This window comes from Hydra vulgaris, chromosome 07, assembly GCF_038396675.1.
Source record: "Hydra vulgaris chromosome 07, alternate assembly HydraT2T_AEP".
In the NCBI taxonomy this organism is placed as follows: Eukaryota; Metazoa; Cnidaria; class Hydrozoa; order Anthoathecata; family Hydridae; genus Hydra; species Hydra vulgaris.
In genome coordinates, this window is record NC_088926.1 from 31,562,501 (window position 1) to 31,584,845 (window position 22,345).

Genomic DNA, 22,345 nt, shown 5'->3' on the forward strand with positions numbered 1-22,345 from the left:
TTAAATATATAATTTATACCAAAATTTAATTTACAGGAAGTCATAAATATATTATAATAATAATAATGTTGATAAATGCCGGTAGAGAATGCTCAATGGACTAAGTAGAGCAAATTATATTAGGTAAAAATAAATAATAACGAATGGTAGTTAAAGAAACATATCTCTGAGTTTTACGCCTATGGCAATTATCAGATATTATAAGTAATCATAACAACAAAAAATTTAATTACAAAAATACTATGCAGTGTCAGCTTTGATGATATTAAAGTTGTTTATAAAATATATGTTTTCTTGTCGACATTTTGATGCCACCTCATTTCTTTTGTTTAATAATTTCAATTTTGATGTTTTTATGTGGTACTTTTCTGTTAAGCAAAGGTTGCATAATTTTCCTCCGGGTTTAAACGGTTGCGCTTTATCAATAAATTTCCAGGTTATAATAGGATTTGTATAAGTCCATTTTTTTTAATTTTCCGCACCAACTTGAAAAGCTCTGTTGAATTTGCTTTGCTCTGGTATTGGAATGAGTTTTTGTGTTTTTACCATCAGTCTTCAAAAGAATTCTCTGATAGTCCGATATAATTGAACCCGCTGATTCAATTATATTGGATCTAAAAACTAAAGATTTTACTGTATGTTTTTGACCACTTAAAACAGCATAGATTATATCCTATGAAATATTTAAAACACATTGATTTTTCTCCCTTAGTAATGAAATATACATATGAATACACATAATAAAAATATACAATATATATATATATATATATATATATATGTTATGATCAAACTGTATTAGAACCCTAATAGCTAACATATATACTTGAACATATATGAATTAACATATATGATTGAATAGAACAATTGAAGCCATTTTTTTGCAATTTTGTAAATATCATTTGTTGGTGGTGGCCACTCATGCTTAAACAAATCGCAATTTCTGATTACGTTATTTAAACTTTTATACTTATACAAAAATTGATTTTTGTAATTAAATGTTTGATTGACTCTTCCATGGTACTTTCATTTTCTTTATCAGATGTTACTGTATCATGACCAAAAATATTCTTTTTTTGTAACTTTTTCTTTTAAGAATTGCAATAAAAAAATTTCATTTTTCAAAAATTGCTATGTTACGCAACTTCACAAAAGATCCATTTATACCTTGATTCTTTTAAACTTATTTCAAAAATATCTGGCATAAACATAACATGGCAATTTCTTCCCTTTATTTACACAAGCAGAATAACATTACTTTTTGCTATCTACTTCCAATAGAACATTTGTGTCATTTTTATGTTCAGCAGCCCTTTTCAATTTCCCAGCATTGTAAGTTAATGCGATGGAATTTAAATTACCATAACTTTAGAAACCTATATAAAAATATATAACATTAAACAATGCCTAATATCTTTTTTATCACTCAAAACAAAAATAGTTTAAGGATTTGAAAATGTTATTTAAAAAAAAAAAGTAACAATCAATTTCTTTTAAAGGATTTCTTTATTTACAACTTCCTTACAAATGATTTTATTATTATCAGGCTTTCTATTTATTTTTTAACTATTATTAAATTTGACAAATAACTATTTTTAAAAATTAAATTTGACGAAAAGCTATTTTTAAAAATTAAATTTGACAAAAAAAATTAAATTTAACAAATAACTATTTACTTTACCTTTTTAAATCAATAAGTTTATTAGACTCTGCTAAATCTAAATTAGTGTCATATTGTAAACATTTTTATTGATCAACTTTGTTTTTATCAACTCTTTTTAAAGTTCTTTCTTTGTAAACTTTGATAACACAAAAGATGTCATATTCCATAAGTAAGCTGGTCAAACTGACTGCTCGCCTTTGATTTTATTATGATAAACCAATAGTTGTTCGGTATCTATAAAACTGTGCATGAAACAACAAGAAGCTGTTGTTGGCATTTTATTTTCTTTGTTAAGATGACAATAACTTTGAACAGAAACTTTTTGTTGTTACTATTTAATTGTTTTCAAGCTCAACAAAATTCTAAAAACTTTACAAAAGAAGTTTTGAGAAATTTAAAAATATCATAAAATGTTGTAAAAAAAATCAAAAATTTTACATTCCGCCATTTTTTTTTTTTTTTTTTTCAATGTAATAATTTGCACAACACCATTACAATAATGTTTTTGAATAAACACTATTGGTAAATTTGTTCCGCTTAACACATTTTCAAATTGTCAAATAATAAAACTTGAACAAAAGATTAGAACAGAAAAATATATTTTTAATATTCAGTAAAAAATAATCTTAAAATAACTCTATGCAAGATATTTTTTGTTTATTACAACCTCTTTAGCAGATTTGAAAAAAATCAAAATAAAAGTGTTATGCCATAAAATAATTCTCAAATATTATAAGTCTTTAATTGCCTCAATGCCACGAAGTATCTATACTATTCTAAAAGTACAAGGAGCCCATATAACATCCTAAACATGTTTTATACTACGACATTTTTATTTTTGTATGTTTCTGTATGTTTTTCGAATTAAAACATTTTCAAGGAATAAATACATACACTAGGGTTATACAGAAAATGTTGATAGTTTGCTTTGATCATACGCATCACCCATATACTTGTTATCAGAAGTTCCAAATCTATTTGATATCATACTAATACCTCCTCGTATTCCTTTCTTTATCATCGGTATCATATCGTTATCACCCAGCAACTCTAATTTTATTTTTGTTTTCTTTAATGGTGTATCCCAAGCTAATCCTGGTGATGTGTAATACCAAGCTGGATCTAAATCATAAATATTAATACAAAGATCTCTAAAACTTTCAAATACATCAGCGAGTAACAACACAACTGAAACATTGTACAGATCAAGATAATCTCTAAATGTTTTACAATTAAACTTTTTCCATACAATTTGTGCATGAGAGTAATCATCATCACTTATATCTTCAGCGTTTAATCTCGAAAAGAATGATTCTTTTGGTGGTAATTGTGTTTCAGAAAATTTATTAACAGAATCAACCCAATCATATGGGTATACACATTTTCTTAGGAACAAATCTAATTTTTTACCTGAATAAAACTTTCCAATATTTTTACATTTATCTTTTGCTAAATTATTTTATAAAGCATCTAAACTATCAGGCATAAATCTATAACTATCTAAGAAACGAAGTTCAAGTTTAGCTTCAACTTTCTTACCCTCTTTATTAATAAACTCGCCAACTTTAATTTCTCTAGAAAAGCTAATATACTTTTCTTCATCGTTTAGTATACAATTCAACTTTCCTCCTGATAATTTCTTTATAAATAAGTGAGAATCGTAGCCAGATAAATTGTGAAATAGTACTGGAAAGAATTTTGGAATTTTTTATTTTAAACTACAATTTTGATGAGCAGCACCTCTATATTATCCAGTAATATGACAATCGTAGCGTACTTTATCTTCATTTAGTTTTTCTCCACAAATGTGGCATGTTTTTGCATTATTAAAATCATGCTTGTTTTCATCAGTAAATATCATCCTTTTTGGAAATTTAATTTTGTTATAAATTTTTATGATATCTTCTTCTAATCTATCAACAAAGATTTGAGCAACAACATCAGTTTCATTACTAGCAGTAAATGTAACTGGATTTCCTTTATAAATTCTTTCATCAAAACATTTGATATAATAACAAAATGAGCTTGGAACATGTTTTTGATACTGCTTAGTATAAGATTCATTTGGATTTGGTTCACAAGTGTCAATAGGTTTGATAAAACTTTCAAAGTCAGCATATACTACAAACGGAACTCTCATTGATTTATTGTGATTAGTAAATTGCATTGTTGATTTTGGCGGTGGAAGTTCGATACGTACTGAATCATGTGTTTCACAATAAGGTATATGTTTAGAGATATGTAAAGATTCTTCAGAATTAAACCCTAATAAACAATTTCTACAATAGCGTTTTTTGCAATGTTTATTAGATGTTTGTGATGAAAGTAATCTGCTTAAACTTTTTATTAAACAATAATGATTAGTAACACCATTTGAGATTAATAGTAAATCTATTAAATGTTTGCAATCATTATTCTTTGATACATGCAAACTATGAACTTCTGAGTTTTCATAACCGTATACATTGACACTGATATCTTGATTAGTTTTCTCAAATTGTGTAATTTGATTTAATGATACTGGAAATTCTATTTTATCCCAGTTTATTTTTTCAGCTTGATTTTTAAGTTCTTTATCTACTCTTTCAGGATGAATATCTTTAGGATTTAATGCTCTAGCAACACACCACTTAAAACATCGATTATCTTCATTCTTTATATTAATTATCGCATTTTTAGTTCTTAAATTTTTATCAAGTGGAATGTATGATTTAGCTTTAATAGGATTATACTCACAAATGTTTATATCCATATTTTCAACAGAAACAAATCTTCAACCTGACCCCGACTGTTGATATAATGATAATGATTCTAAAATTTTCTGCTTTGATATTTCATAAATCTCATCTAAATCTGTTGATTCTAATACAACTTGATAATTCGATCTAAATACACCAGTTGTGATTACAGTTTCTCCTGTTTTAATATCAGTACGCTCCATTTCACAATGGAGAACTATATAAACTTTTAAATTTTTCTTTTCTTTTAGTACTTTAAGAGCACTATTTTTAGCATCATTTATGAAGGATAAAGCATCGTAGGCTTCTATTCCTTTAGCTGTAAATTGTTTTGTAACATTCTTAACAGATGATTTCTTTAATTTAAATACTATTTGTTATCCTAAAGGTGTAGGAGTTAAAATTGTTGATGATAAATCTGGAATATGTTCGTCTAATATATTTCTCTGTTCGACTGATGGAGTTTGTATTAGTGTGTGCACTAACACATCTAATAATTCACTTTTTTGCATTCTATAATAATATTTAATCTTTCGCTCTTTTGCGATTTGTTCTAATTCTTTTACCGTTTTATTTTCCATTTTTATATAGTAAGATTTTAAGTCATTTTCAAAAAAATTTCTAATTAAAATATTTACAAAAAAATGTAAATATTTTATATTTTTTTTCATTTTTCAGAATTTATTATTTCTATTTTAAAGCCATTATCTACTTTTTCCATCTCGCAATTCTAAATATCTACATCCATGCTTAGCATTGCACTATATAATGATTTATATGTTGTAATTTCTCCTGTTTCCATGTTTGTTAATGTAACTGTGACTGGTTTTTTCCTAATTGTTTTTAATCTTTCATATTTCGGATCTAATACTTTTTTGCTTGGTTTCTTTTACTGGGTGTATTCTAGGTCTACCAACTGGTTTTTTATCAGTTGCTTCTATTGCTTTTGACATGATTGATTCTTTACCTATCAACCTATTATCTACAGAATCATCAACAAAGTACTGAAGTTGTTAGACGTTTTTGTGATATTATTTTCTTTTAATAGATTTTGTAAATATTCTTTGTATAATTTATTTTTATTATATAAAGAAAATTATTTAACTCCGTTCAAAAAAAACTAATGAACAACATTCATTTTATTTTCGTCTGATTGTAAGTGTAAAAATTTATGAGATATTACAACAGCAAACGCTTCAGTATCTGCTGGAACAGCTGCATTAAATGTTGCTTTAATTTGTACATCTACTACTGATGATTTTAATCTTTCTGATTGTTTACTAAAAGCCTCCAAGAAAATGTTGTAGATTGTGGAACAGTTATAGTATCACACTGCCTTGCGCAAAAAGTTACTGGAAGTGATAATTTTGATTCAATACTTTTATAAAGATTAACTCTCTCTACATCTGATGGAATCACATGCGGTATAAACAATGATATTTTATCAAGATTAACTTTTCCTGCAGCTGCAGCAGCATTTCTAAAAATTGCTTCGGTATCACCTTTTCTAACAAGAGTTAGTGTATGTTTAAATCCGTAAATAACTTTGTTGTAATCACCACAGAATCCAAAAATGTGCTTTAAAGGTATACAAAATGAAAATGTTCCCTTTGTAGTGGGTTTCTGAATTATATATGCTTGTCTTACTGTAAACCCTGGGTTATCAACTGTTGTTGTTGAAGAATCTTTATACCACAATGGATTTAATCCTTGTGCTAATTGAAAGCCATTTGGACATTGAGCATTCCTAACATTGTTAATGCTTGACTTGGATAATAAACTGACTCTACTTCTTGGTTTCATAATTGATATGATATTTGACTAAATAAGTGCATAATACCATTATTTGTAAGTGTCACTACATCTGCATTAACATAAGATGCCCCATCAAGTTTAAGAAGTCTTCCTTCAAACAAGAGATAAGCCTCAGATGGAAGTGTGAACAAATCTTGTTGCTCAATGTTGATTCTTATTTCTCCAGCGCTATTTAAATTTGTGTGAGCTACTGGTTCATATTCATGGAATTCAAATCTTTCAATTCCATCATCCACAGTTGGGATTTCTGTAAAATTTAATACATCAGAAGTTGCCATTTTTTATATACATAAAAAAAAATTTTGAATAGAAATAATTATGCAAGTCTGAGACCACAGCAAGTGAGACCATGACCTTTTTTTACTAGATCTTCTATTCTTATAGCTGTTGATTTTATTGTTGACCCCATCATTATATTATTTATATTTGGTGTAACTTCATCAGTTCCACTATTTAAATTTGAAAGTATTTCTCTAATTTTATTATTAATGATTGTATTTGGTTGTGAAACTTTAGAAGATGCTTTTCTAATTAATTCTTTTCCTTTTTCAACTGCAACATCTCTAGCAGCTTCTATTGTTGATGTTGAAAGTTCTTTTCCTGCTGATTTAGCAGCAGTTATTGCAGTTTTTCCTAAATCGCTAGCAGCTAGCCTATTCAACATAGCTGATGACACTCTTGTTACATTTGATGCTGTTGCTTGTTTAAATAAGTTTTTAATAGTATCAAATATTCCACTACCATCAATAACATGTTTTTTCACATATCTTTTATTCTGTACATTTAGCATTTTTATGTACACTATATTTTTTATTAGAGATAATTTTGTATTGTCTTATATTGGTTACTAGCAATAATACCTTGTCTTAACAATTAATTACAAATCGAAACAGCTTCATTTCTTGATCCAGTATTACCTGCTCTCCAAGCAGCTTATACGTAATTCAAGCATATCAATTAGTGCAATAGGGTCACTAGGAAGAATTATTGGTCCTATTCCTGTTCCCTTTGATTCAAGCTTTCTAGTTCTCTTTATCTCTCTCCAAATGGGGGCTATTATTTCTTTACATTTTTCTTTCCGAGATGACTTTGGTTTACCTGTATCAGTAGTTATTGCATCTGTTTGTATTAATATATCTCAATAATTTTGAAGATCAAAATCATTATATATTTCCTTCTCAGGATTGAACTTTGTTATCAATTCCCAAAGACCAGGAGTACCTGGTATTTTATTCCATTTATATCTATATCATCATTATTTATTAATATTGGAACTTTTCATATAAATAATTTACCCTCTTTAGAATGTATTCCAAATTTAGTGTCGGTAGACTTTTTACTATTAGTATACCTAGTAGTGTACATCCTAAGATAGTCTGTTGCAATTTTTCCCAACTTTAAAAATTTTTCCTCATCAGAAGGCATTATTTCTTTAATATGTTCAGCCATTATTTCAGGATAAGCATTTGAAAAAGTGAGTGCGAAAGGATTAGCTTGATCTTGCAATTTAGATATGTCCTCCTTTATTCCAGATTGACTATCAATTAATGGTTTGTACAACTTTGTCAAGTCTATCTGTAAATTAGAATCACCTATCCTTTCATTCTTTTACAATTTGATCTCTTTTTCAGGTTATAATTTTTAAAAATTATAACCTGAAAACAACATAAACTTTTATGTTGTGTTTTGTGTTTTACGTTACGTTTTACGTTTTGGAAAATTTTTTAAAATAATCAATATCAAATGTTCCACATATATTCTTAATTTCAAAGTCTTTATAAATGATATCATTTGTTTCTAATAATCTTAGTATAAGTGCAGTTGATAAAATACTTTTTATTAATTTTTTTTCTTTGAAATCACACTCTAATTGAGGTACATATTTATCTATAATTCTTAATTTATCCTGTTTCTTAACATTATTCCATTGTTTAATCGATTCTTTAATCTCCCTTTCTACACTATAAAAATCACTATCTTCATTCCAGATAAGTTTATTAACTTTATTTCTCTCATCATCACTATAAGTCGTCGATATCTGAAAGTTTCCATAATCAGTGATAAATATAGAGTGAACTCCTGAATTCGTAATAATACCTCTTTTTCTGAATCCAAGAAGTTCCAAATTGTTTTTTTTATTCAAATCTGTTTCACGTGTACTGCATTCTAAGAAGAATAGATATAATGCTGCATATTTTATTACTTGTCAATAAAAATGTTGAGTGACTATTTTTTTATTAAACTTACTTTGAATTACTTTAATAGCCTCTTCTCTTCCTTGGTCAATTAATTACAACTTAGTTTGTTCATCAACTTCATTTTTAACTTTTGCTCTAATTTGTTCCATGGTTGTCTGAAATTTTTCGAGTTCACCAAGTATTAACTCAAATTCCTTGTCATCTATATGTCCATCTACAAAAGCTTTAGAAATATAATTGCTTATTGTATTTAGTTTTGAATCAGCAAGCACTTTAATCTGTTCATGCTTATCTGCTTTTAAATTCATTTTTTTTATTAATTTGTCCTCCTATTATTGATAACACACCTGCTCCTAATGCTGCACCTTCACATGCAATAACTACTGGTGCTGCAATTATTGTTGAAAAAAAACCAATTCCAATAGTTCCAAGTGCCATAGCGCTTGCTAGTAATGCATTATCAATTGCAGAAATTATTTTTACAGCTCTATGATACTTTTTACTTAGCGTTATTCTCTTTTCTCTCTCACGCTCTATTTCTTTTTGAATCTTGCTAATTTTTTGTAAGCGATATGATCTTGGTTTTTAATATTAGATTTTTCTTCAGGTGCATTTGGAAGAGTTGGAATAAATGTTATTGTACATTTTATTATTGTATTCCATTTTAAAACAGAAAAATAAAAAAATCAACACAATAGATTAACAGAACAAAAACAATCTCCTTTTTTTATTAACACGTCAGAATAAGAATTATTTACAATTGCTACTATAATATCATTAACAGACTCTGCTATTACACAATCGTGTAAACTTAACATTTTTAATCTAAATTCATGTTTTAATGAAACTAATGCAACACCTTTTCTTACAAATAAGCCAAAATTTAAAACAACATTTTGCTGTGATAAAAATTTTATATTAATGTCTTGTTGCGCAAATACATCATACCTTTCATTTATTAATATTGCAGGATGCTAAAAATCTTTATGTGGTTTTAAAAACTATAGAAGATGGTTCAGGTTTTTTATATTTGTTTATAAACTTATGCACTGGCATGCTATTTGACATTTTATTATATATAAATTTTATTATATATATTTTTTATATTGAGTTTTTACAAGAAAAATCAAAGAATCATATTCAAAAATGGAATATTAACAAATGAAGAATTTGGTCCTAATAATAAACCTGAACCTGTTGGTGTATAACCATTTCCAGCACGTAAGTACAAACCATTACCTAAAGAACCTCCTTTACTCCATGGTCTCAAATAGAAACCAGATCCTGCAGATGTTAATTCAACTCCTTGTCCATTCTTTTTCATGTACACAATACCATTTCCAGCAATTTTATTAATCATAGTTGACCCAGCTGCTGAACCTACTCCTGAAAGCAGTCCTGTTGCAAGTGATGGTATAACACTTGATGCTAAAAATCTTCCAGCTGTACCAAGTAAAGGTAAAAGTGCACCAATAAATCCACCCTCTATTTTAGAATTGTGTACTAGTTGTGTTTTACTTAAATTAATTATTACACCCGTACCATTTTCATATGCTTTTGTAATTTTATTCAATTATCTTTTTGTTACTGCTAATACATGCTTACCATTAAGATCTGAATGCCATAATTTAATACTAGCTCCATAACCATCTTCATCAATTGCTTTTTTAACTTTTCCCAATTGCCCCTGTGAAATATTTACTTTAATATTAGTATATTTACTCATTTTGTTATAGTAAGATTATTTTTTTCTCTTATTTTTTTTCTCTTATATAAAATCTAATAGCTAATTTTTCTCCTCGTAAATTTATCAGATTCCCATCTTGATCAACCAATTTAGTTTCCATTTTTGAAGTTGTACACTTAGGAAACTACCTACACTTAAAAAAAATGAACATATAACGTTTTTTGTTGTTCCATTTACATATGATGATTCTATTATATCATTTGTTACATTTATACTATTAATACTTAATATGTTTACAATATTATCTGATTCATGAGATCCCGTTGAATATGCTTGACTGTTAAAACCAAGAATAAGTCTAATTGAATTATTAGGCGTAAAATCAACTTTATAACCAACTTCGATATTTAATGTTGTTTTCAACATGTTATTATCTGCTGAAATTATAATACTAGTTTCAACTCCATTAATAATTTTACTATTTTCAGTACTTTTTCCCACAATATAATTATTTATATCATCAATCTCATAACTACCTTCTGGAATGTTTATATCTATCCAAGTTGCTCCATTATCTGGACTATATCTAAAGTTGTTATTTGAAGAATCAACATTTGGAAAACTGTAGAATGTATCAAGACCAACTAATGCCATTTCATAATCTTTATCTTTACTTACGAGCAAAATTAATTTTTATATGACTACTTTTCTCATTCAATATTATATACATTTTTTTATATACAAGAGAAAAATTATTTTTTAGAAAATTCACATGGAATATAAAAAATATTTAAACCGCTTCTATATTTTCCATAATCTTTTTTAAAAGATAAATCTATCACAACAAATCCATGAGGCTCTGACCAAGCAATTTTACAAAATGTTCTAAACTCAACTTTTGTCATATCACTTGAAACATGATCTATATAAATATGATTTAAATTCTTTGAAACTTGTGGAAATAAGCAAATAAAATTTGCATTTTCTCTAATAGTTTGTCTAGGTAACATCAAATAATTGTGTGCAAGATAGAAACAATCTAACAGCCTACCTCTAATATAATATTTTTTACACTTATTTTGTTTTGTTAATTGTAAATCATCAAATATCATCAAGTTATTTTTATGAATATCAAGATCTTCAGGATCTGGTACATCTTCTGCTGTTTCAAAAAACTTACACTCCATATCTGTTTTATCATTTAACTTTTTTGAAATGTCTTCAATTATAAATTCTGGATTTGCATTTAATTTTTTTATTTTGTCTTGAAGCTTAAACAATTCAAGAATATCTTCTTTTTGTAATTTTTTGCAAAGAGTTGTTGAAATATTTTGTATTCTGGTTGAAAAAGAGATTTTTCAAAAACTTGTAAATTATTATAGTCTAACCAACCAGGTCTTAAAACTAAATTTAATAATAAAGTAGTTTTTCCACAATCTGACTTTCCAACAATAATTCCTCTTATACTTTTAGGTAACAACTTGTTGTTACTTCGCTTATTGTTATTTACAGTCCATGATATATCTTAGAAATCTATAAGATGTACTGTGTCAAATGTAAAATCAAAACAAATACACTAAACCAGAGAAGTGTCGTTAGTAAAAACAATAGAAATATATTACGTGGAACTTGCGCTATTTGTGGAACAACAAAAAATCAATTTGTATCAGCAAAAACAGGAGGCCATTTAGTTAATTCAATTAATTCAGTAACAAAAAAAATAAAATTACCATGGGCAAAGATTCCAGATAAAATGCATTTACCTGGTATGAACTTTGCAGGTCCTGGTACTAATTTAGATGAACAATAAACTTCTACTGGTGCATATAAAGACTGGAGTAAACCTGTAGATAGAGTTGATAATGCAGCATACCATCATGATCTTGCTTATCAACACTTTACAGACAAAGCAAGAAGAAATGAAGCTGATAAAATTATGCTAGAAGAAATGGATGCTATAAAAAATCCAACAAGCGTGAAAGAATTAAACGAGGTATTATAAAATCATATCATCTAAAGCAAAGTTTGGGTTAGGTTCTTTGAACCCATATGAATTAGGTGTTGAAAAAAACTACCAACAATCAGTAAAAAAGACAAAGATAAAGAATTAAAATGGACTGACAAACTTATAAGTACATAGACCAGTTGTAAAACATTTCAGAAAAAGAAAAGTTATTGTAAATGGAATCGATGAAATATGGGTCGCTGATTTAGTTGACATAAAATCTTTTTCCAAATTCAATGACGGTATAAAATACTTATTAATGGTTATAGATGTTTTTTCAAAGTATGGATGGATTGTTCATTGGAAGCATAAACTGGAGTTGATATTGCTAATGCTTTAAATAAAATATTTAAAGAAGAAAATATAAGAAATTTATGTAGTAGAAGCACCTAAGATTTATAACAAGCATGTAAAGCGCTAGATATAAAGTCATATTCAACTGAAAATGAAGAAAAAAGTTGCGTAGTTGAACGTTGAAATAGAAAATGAATGAAAGAGAAAATGTTTAAATACTTTTCAGCTAATTCTACTAGAAAATATATTGATGTTTTAGATGAAAAGTAAATAAATACAACAACTCAAAACATTCTTCAATTAAAATGACACCAGTTGCAGCTAGTGATAAAAAGAATGAGAATATCGTTTGGTTAAATCTAAACGGAAATGCACGATCAGAGTCTGTAAAACCAAAGTTTTCAATTAGTAATAGAGTTAGGATAACTAAAAAAGAAGACAACGTTTGAAAAAGGATACACACCGAGATGGACTGAGAAAGTTTTTACTGTTTCAGATTTAGTTCACAGATCCACCAACATAAATTAACAGATAATAATGGTGAAGAAATACAAGGTACTTTTTATGAACAAGAACTGCAAAAACCTGATCAAAAAATATTTAGAATTGAAAAAGTTGTTCGCAAACTCAAAAACAAATCATTAGTAAAGAGGTATGGGTATCCTGAGCCGCTTAACTCTTGGGTTGATAATAAAGAATTGATAAGTCTGAAAAATTTGTAATAGGATATGCTTTCTTTTATGCTTAGATTTCACTTATGAAATTACAAAAAAAAATAATTTTTTAGTTCAGAGTTTATAGTTATGATTTAACCATGATATATTAATATATTATGGTTGTTATACTACCATTATTTTATTTTCATATTTTTTTATTTTGGCTTAAAAACTATGGATAGGTTTATGGTTGAAATGACTGAAAATATGGTTAAAAAAAAAAATGAGATTATGGATAGGAATATGGTTGAAACGAGTAAGAAATTATGGTTGTGAATATGGTTGAAAAAAGATATGAGATTATGGTTAGTGTGATGGTTGAAAAAAAATGTCTACAAATGCTCTTTTATACTACCTATATATACATATATATATATATATATATATATATATATATATATATATATATATATATATATATATATATATATATATATATATATATATATACAAATATATATAAATAAAATATACATATATATAAATATATATATATATAAATATATATATTCATATATATATATTTATATATATAAACATATAAACATATATATATATATATATATATATATATATATATATATATATATATATATATATATATATATATATATTTATATTTGTATTTATATATTTATATATATATATATATATATATATATATATATATTTATATTTGTATTTATATATTTATATATATATATATATATATATATATATATATATATATATATATATATATATATATATATATATATATATATATATATATATATATATATATATATATATATATATATATACATGTTAACAAACAATTACTAAGTCTTTTTTTATAATGAGAAAGATTGATTAAGTTTTTAAATTGTTATGTGCAGACATTACAATTTAAAAACTTAAAACTGTAAAATACTGCTATAAATATTCTTGAATTTTTTAAACAAATCCTGTGTTCCATCAACATCATTTTAAAAGTTTTAAAAAGTGTTTTGTATGAAAAATGTTTTCCCAACAACAACAAATGATAATATTGTAAAAAGACAACATTTACTTTTGCTCTAATGATGACTTTGAAATTTATTTTGAATTTCATAAATTATTCATTAGTAAAGAAATTATAAGTAAAATAAATATATATTTCATTGCACATTTCATATTTTTATAACTAAATTTTGTCTGACTAAACGTTTACTTACAAATACATTATAACTGTTTTTCTTTTAAATTGCAGTGAACCGGGTAATTTCTCAGAAAAATAATTTCTTAAACACGCAAAATAAAATCACTTGAACAAAAATTAAATCAAAACATAAAAAAGTTTTTAATACATATTTAAAAAGATGTAGGAAGAAAAAAACATTTTTTTAAAGACTTTTAGACATTTAAAACACATGTGTCCACTAGGACTTTAAAATACACGTGTTTACTGGGAAAAAATTAAAACAGCATTAGGCTGATACAATGATTTGAAAATGATATTTTTAATCCATTGTTTCAGCCTAATGCTGTTTTTAATCTGAAATTAACAATGAAACAACAAAACTATTTTAATATTTAATCAAATGAAACTTTTTTATCCATAAGTTTTACTAATATCAATGCTTTTTGAAAAAATTTATACAACTCCAGTACTACCTGAAACTTTAAAAAATTATAAAAAAAACCTATGTTATTTACATTTTTTCTAGTCACATTAACTGGCAAATTTGGTTCAATATGAATTGATGTGTAAAATTTATTTAAAATATTCAACTTTGAATACATTTTTGATTTCCAACAAAGAGCAATTAAAAATATTGTACCTTACACTTGTACTTAGTACTTGGTGCAAGATTATCTATTGTTATAAAACCAATCATATTTAAGATTGTTGTTGATGTTTTCTCTCTTTCGTCAAACCTTGAACATTTAACCATTAATGTTTGATCTGATGCAGAATTATTGTTAGTTGCCACTTAAATTTAATTGATCGAGCTTCACATTCAACTAATTCAAAATTTTCTATAATCTTCTGTAAATACACTAAAAAAAAAAAAAACTTAAAATTAACAATTTAACATTTTAAAAGAGATGTTGGATTTCAAACCGGATGTTTTTAAGGTGCACATAAAATGCATAAAAAAATACTAAACTTTAAATGTAGACTAACTATATTGTCAATTAATGCATTTGATTATTTAAATAAATATTTGTAAAATTTAGTAAAAATAACATTCGACAAAAAACGGAAAACAAAAAATTGAGTTTTCTGAGTCAGATTATGTTGAAGTAGTGATGAAGACTTTTTTCAGTTTTAGAAGAAGTGTGATACTGGATGAGAACAAATAAACAAAACAATAATTAAATATTTTTTTGTATATTCCATATTAGTATACCTATTCCATATTTCTAACCCGCTACTCCATGTTAATGATCCATTAAAGAAAACTACAAATTCCTTATAATTTTGTTAAAGTTGTCTTTTTTCACTAACAATTTTTAGGCAATCAAAAAAAAAATCTTTTTTGTTATATACATATTCATTAAAAAAAAAATGCAGGCAAATACTAATGGTATATATTTTTATACCTTTCTCACACCAAATGAAATCCCAATATATTATACTTTAAACTTACAATGCGTTTTGACTTATGTATATATATTTTTATATTTTTTTGATTATACATACACAGATATAAACAAGTTTAGCCTTGCAATAGTAACATTTTACTGGAACAGAGACTTTATTAAACATTTTAAAACAACTACCAACCTCAATTGAATACAGATTATCTAACAAATCTTTAAACGAAAAAAAAATTCTATTTATAAAGATGCATTAAAAAAGTCTGCATTTTATAACATATCTTTAATACTATCCAAATCTGAACTCTCCTAATACTAATAAACATAAATTACACATTATTTGGTTTAGTGGAACCGAGACTTTAACAAACATTTTAAAACAATTTGCAACCTCAATTGAATATAGGTTATCTACAATTGTTTCAAGGAAAAAAATTCTGTTTATAAAGATGCATTAAAATAAACAAATAATATTTATTATTTGGTTTAATCCTCCTTTCAGAAAAAAGGTTGTAGAAATATTCTTAAATATAATTGATATAAATTTTTGCATTATATTATAAGCTCCACAAGTTTTTCAACAGAAACACAAAATAAGATAGCTGCAGTTGTATGCCAAATTTTGAGCAACAAACTCATTGCTAGTGTTGCAAACTGCAACAATATTAAAAAACTACATGCCCATTAATTAACTAATGTCTATCAAAAAATATTTTATATATAGCCACTATAACATAAGCTAATGCCAGTTTTACCAAAAAATCCTATATTGTTATCAGGATTATTCTTATCTTAGCAAATTTCGAATCACTTGAATTTGACATTAGATGCCACTGCAACCCAAAACATGTATTTTTAAAACAGTTTTTATTTTTTTGCTTTTAATTGCTAAATAGCATGAAACTTAGAGTTTCATAAAATTGTTGTATTTTTTTCATTTAAATTATCTTAATAGAAATAGTTTTTATAACAATTTAAAAATTTTATTAAGCAAAAAAGTTATAAAAAAAATCATTTTATCATACTATAACATGGTTTCAAAGGTGTAAGGATTGTGAAAACGTGTTTTAATGTTTATTTGCAGTCCTGTTGTGTAGCGTTAAAAATCAAATCCAAAAACCGTAATTGAGGACATTCATAATGTTATAGTGCATTATTTTTACATAAATTACATAGTTTTAAATAATCCTTTATACTTTTTTTCTTAAATAATTGATTGGGTCGATTTATTTGTTGCTTTTTATCATTGGATTTTTTTGTACCATCATGGTTACGACCGACATGACAAAAAAAAAACATAAAAATATTTGCAAAACTTCAAGAAAAAACTATGAAACTTAGCATATAATAATATCAATATGTGCTAAATAAAAAAACTAAATGGTTGGTTTTTTTTTATACTGTTCGCTGCATTAAGTTTAGCAAAGTTGTTTTGTTCAGAAGTGGTAAAAAGTAAACATTACAAACATCACACTACATAAAGGTAATATTTGAAAAAATTTTAAGACTTAAATGCTGTAACTTTTGCATACAAATTATATATATATATATATATATATATATATATATATATATATATATATATATATATATATATATATATATATATATATATATATATATATATATAGGTTTTATCAGTTACCAATAAGATATTCGTAAACGTAACTTATGTTCTGAAACTTATTAGGTCAAAAGAACTTAACACGATATTAAATTAATAAGAAACAAAAATACATTTGTGAAAAGAATTCTCTTAAACAAAAGCAATTCTCCCTTTTTTTATACTATTTATTTAATTTATACTATAAATAAAAAAATTTTTGAGTTTCCCTTCGCTTATACAAATCTATGATAATCTTTCATGGAGAGACTGTATTTTAAGTAATAAATAAGTTAGCAGACGATTAGAAAAAAATAATAATTTTGAAACTATTTTACATTAATTTGAAACTAAATTTTACACTCAAAGCTTTACTATTTTACATTCCTTCAAACTAAATTAAAATTTTTAAAAGCATATTTAACTTAAAACGTATCAAAATTAAACTTTTTTTTATAAAACAATTTGTTTTTTTAAAAAATTCTCAGTTGCGGTTAAAAAAATTTTTTTTGACCTAAGATTTTCTGAATAAATGTCACATAAACGATGTTAAAAGATAATTTGAATATTCAAAAAAAGTTTTTGCTTGACAAAACGCTTTCAACATTTTAAAAAAGCAAGCAGCATAATGCTTCTTAACAAGACCTGTCAAAGCATTTTTTTTTCAAAGAATTTAGTTTCATTAATTTATCTCTAAATTCTTAAATAAAATTAAAAAAACAAACAAAAATAAAATAGTAATTATGTTTAAACAATAAAACTTTATAGGTTTTCTTTAGGAAGAATTTTATTAAATACTTTTAAACGCTCGAACAATTTTGCTTATGTTCTAATTAATAATAAAAAATGTAGAAAACAAACTATGACACTGTGACTTTAAAAATAAAGTTTAATGTATCAATATTATATCAATATCATAATGGTATTGATATAATGTTAATATTATGTTAATATACAACAATAATAATAATAATAATAATATGATAAAAATCTCAAGGAAATAGAAGAGACTATATTTCATCTGAGCTACCAACTCTTGGTGCTGTTCTTCGTAAAGCTATAAAGAGTTGTCAGAAAGGAAAGTATATCCATTGGATTGGAAGTTGTGTAACAATGGAAAAAAAAAACAGACTTTTCATCTCCAGTTATTTTTACAGATAATTTTTGTTGACAGGGGGATCAAAAAAGTTTATAATGATGTTCAGGATGTTCACAGAAAAAGATTAACCAAAAAAGTAGAAACTGACAAGATAATGAAGTCTATGTCACAACTGTTTAATATAACTAATTGCAAATGTGCAATTTTATTCTGTAATGAATCAAGTTGTTTGGGATGTGAAACAAAAGTTCATATCAACTGTTAATGTAAAAAGTCAATTAGGATTCCTATAACAGAGTTAGAATTTATTCATTTGTAAAGAAAAAAAAAACACAGAACAACCTCAAATTATGATAAGATTAAAATACTACACAGAGATTAAAAGAAAGCAAATGGTAATTGAGCAATGTAGTAAGAAAGAACAGAAATTCAAGAAAAAGGAGATGATAAATAGTAGCCATTTCATAAGAACCTATGATGAGGTTTTGGAAAAAAGTAATGATAAAGAAGAGTGCTCTAAAAGTGAACTCGAATGTTATTTTATTTTGGCTGCATTACTTTGCAGCCAAAATAAAATTGAAGAGAAAAAATGTGCAAAAGCAGAAAATAGATCTATAATGCCTCGTTTCAACAGCAAGAAGGACCTTATTCAATTTTAGCATTCATTTTTAGTACGTCTAGTAGAGTTATAAAGATTGAGATGTGAGTTTCTTTGTTGTTTGTTAACTTATATAACCTTTATATTTTAAATAAGCATTTATAAAACCAGGTACGCTGACATAAGGGGTTGGGAGGAATGGAGGTGGGTTTGAAGAAAGGAGGGTTTGAGAAACACTTTAATAATTTTAAAACTGTTCTATATTTACCGATATTAATGAAAAAAGTTTTCAAAGTTTTTTTACCGCCGATATAGGATAGTCCTAGACATAATACAACATTGGTCCCCCTCCCCATTCGAGTTAAATTTTAAAACATATCTATTTTTGCAAATGTTACCATTATTCCGATAAATTTATGCTTTTCTTTAATGTATACAGTACTGGCCAAATTATTACAATAATTGAGAAAAATATCAAAATTAAACTTTATTATGGGCCAAACAATTTGCCACACAAACAGTGGAGGACTGGAAAATGGTAAGTTGTCTAAATCTTTGATTACTTCCATACTGTCCAGAAGAATAAGTTTTAAATTTGATTAGCAACAAACAAATTAAATTAAACTTAATTTAAACTACTAGAATATGATTAATTGTAATAACTGCAAGCCTACAAAAGTAGTTTGTGTGATCCACTGTATATGAGTTGGCTGTGTTTAAGGTATGCTTTTCTGATGAACCAACATTGGAAATATTGGACAACAATTGCTGCTATGCAAGAAGAAGACCAGGAGAAGAACTTCTTCCACAGTGTCTGGTGCAGAAGGTCAAACATCTAACTAAAGTCATGGTTGGGAGAGTGATGGCATGATGAATGCTAAACAGTACTAATGCTAAACAGACTCGTCTGATTCCTCAACTTGAGGACTGGTTTCCTGATGGGAACTGCATTTACATACAAGATGGGGCACCCTGCCATACTTCAAACATCATCAAGGATTACTTTGTTGACATCGGTATGGAGGTGATGCCCTGGCTGGCAAAAAGTCCTGATATAAACCCAATTGAAGGGATATAGCGCAATCTGAAAGACAGAGTAAACGAGGTCACCACCACTAAGTTGACCTAATCGAACGCATTGATCATGTATAGTTTCACAACCTGGATATTACACAGTTAATTTCCAAATACTATGCAAGTATGCCAAGTTGAATTGCAGCGCTTATAAAAAGCGAGGGTGGTGCAACCAAATACTAAAAACATATGCACAATGAGTAAATTGTACACAGTACATGTATGTTTGCTAAATTTGGACTTATATCTTGAACATGAGGAATAAAAACCAGTTTTTAGTGTAAAAAAAAAAATTTCTGTCAATTATCGTCAATTTTATTATTAATTTTGCCAGTACTGTATACCTTTTTAATTAAAGTTAAAAAGTACGGGATGCACTAGTGTACACCTCTGATATATATATATATATATATATATATATATATCTATATATATCTGTGTGTGTGGGTGTGTGTGCGCGCGTGTGTGTGTGTGTGTGTGTGTGTGTGTGTGTGTGTGTGTGTGTGTGTGTGTGTGTGTGTGTGTGTGTGTGTGTGTGCATATATATATGGTTTTCAGAAATTAGATAACTACATTTGATTATTCAGAAATTAGAGATTTAGTTTATAAAAATCTTATGAGTAGTTGGAAACCAATGTTAATTGTAATTTTTGCCATTAATTAGGTTTTTAATAGATACAAAAAGAGAGTGTGTGTTCTGTTCTTTGAAAACTCAACTTTAAAAAGGTTTTTTAAAACTGAGTTTAAACTTTTTAAACCATTTGCTTCATCAGTAGACGATTGTAATAAGGTACCCAATAAAGTTAAATATTATTGATGCAGATATTATCTAATTCTATATAAATGGATGAATGATCATTTAAATCTGATCAAAGTATGTATTCTATGACAAAATGATCTTTGAGGTCAATATTGTTTATAAAGTTGATTGCTATATATGCCATTTCATTTTAGTATAACATGACTAATGACATCCTTGTGTTGGGATGGGAGTACAGTTTTAAAAAAACCTATTGAATATTCTAAAAAGTTAAAAATTAATCAAAAATGTTACTATTTAAAAAAAAAATTTGAAAAACCTTGGCACAATTTTGATGCAAACATCACCCATTTAATTCAATAAAAGTAATTAAACTTACCATAAGCTCCATGATAAAACCAAATGCAGTAAATAAACATTAACATCTAAAGATTTAAATGAAACTTTTAAATAATTACTTAAAATGCAAGTCCTTCTACAAAAAATAAGATACAAATTATCTTATTAAAGCACAAGTGGTGTAGGTCACATTCTTGTTTTGAGATATTAAAATTTTTTCTACAAATGTTATTTGAAAATCAGTAGCGTAGTAGTAGTAAGTTCTGCTATTTATGGGTTACTATAGGAGCTAGAAGTTACACCATTATTGCATTAAACAGAATGCATTTTTCTAACTCAGAAAATCATAACATCATATCTAACTCAGAAAATAATAAAATTGGAGTTACACCACTTGTGTTTAAATGGGCTCAAATATTGAAAAAATTACCTTTTACTTCTAAAAACTTTATTAACGTATAAATTAATTTTTTTTTTTAAGAGTGCAAGAGAGTAAATGTATCTTTGCATAATTGCGATTACATGAAATATATTGATGAGGTTATAATGAAAGAACTATTTTTCAGACTTCAGTACAAGCATTGACTAAAGGTTTAGGCTAAAGCAGTAACTATCCAGATATGAAGGACTTATATCAAAACAGAAGAGCATTTAGCTATTTTTTTTTTAATTTAACTTTTACTGAAAAATTGTGACCATTTTAAAACTTTTTAAATGTGACATTCTAAAACGAAGGTGCCAACAGATTCTACCTGTTGACAAGCTTCCCACCCCTTCTTAATCTATTAGGCTGGTGTAGGTGACTAGCCAACTCATTCTATTACTCCCTAAGGGTACAGCTCCAAAACTCGGTTATATGGTTCTGAAGCCGGTTGGTAGTCAAACATCCCAAACTCTAAGGCAGCTCACAGAGAGGTTGATTCCATCAACAGCTGTAAAAAACTAGAGGATCAACAGTGCCATGTGGCGCGTCAATGGTGCCTCTGTTCGTACTTTTGGTGTGCATTGTCGAGGCCACCCTTAAAGCACTTTCCTACATCCTAGGGTTTATTATTGGTAATAGGGCAATTGCTTGGACTAATAACGGAGTATACTGAGTACAATCTGTGCTTTGAGTCAAAATCTTTAACCAATTTAAAAAATGACTAAAGTATCAAAAAACTATAAAACAAAAAACCATCTTCATCACCA

At 26.6% G+C, this 22,345-nt stretch overlaps 2 protein-coding genes across 10 annotated transcripts in view; one reads left to right on the top strand and one right to left on the bottom strand.

Moving 5' to 3' along the window:
* The window catches only part of LOC101239033 (uncharacterized), a 161,528-nt gene extending 140,202 nt beyond the window's left edge, over positions 1–21,326 (bottom strand). For 8 of the 9 annotated variants that reach the window (XR_010639666.1, XR_010639665.1, XM_065801633.1 and 5 more), the window contains exons 1-2: positions 21,195–21,326; positions 14,919–15,138 (exon numbers count right to left, since the gene is read on the bottom strand). Coding sequence is in view for 6 of the 9 variants with exons in the window: in XM_065801633.1 (XP_065657705.1) it covers positions 14,919–15,032 (114 nt within the window). In the remaining 3 variants the exon portion in view is untranslated. The remainder of the gene's footprint in view (positions 1–14,918; positions 15,139–21,194) is intronic. The other variant, XM_065801634.1, reaches the window with a different exon arrangement.
* LOC101237339 (receptor-type tyrosine-protein phosphatase delta) overlaps positions 1–22,345 on the top strand; it is a 544,974-nt gene that overhangs the window by 291,212 nt on the left and 231,417 nt on the right. The gene's annotated exons all lie outside the window — the stretch shown is intronic.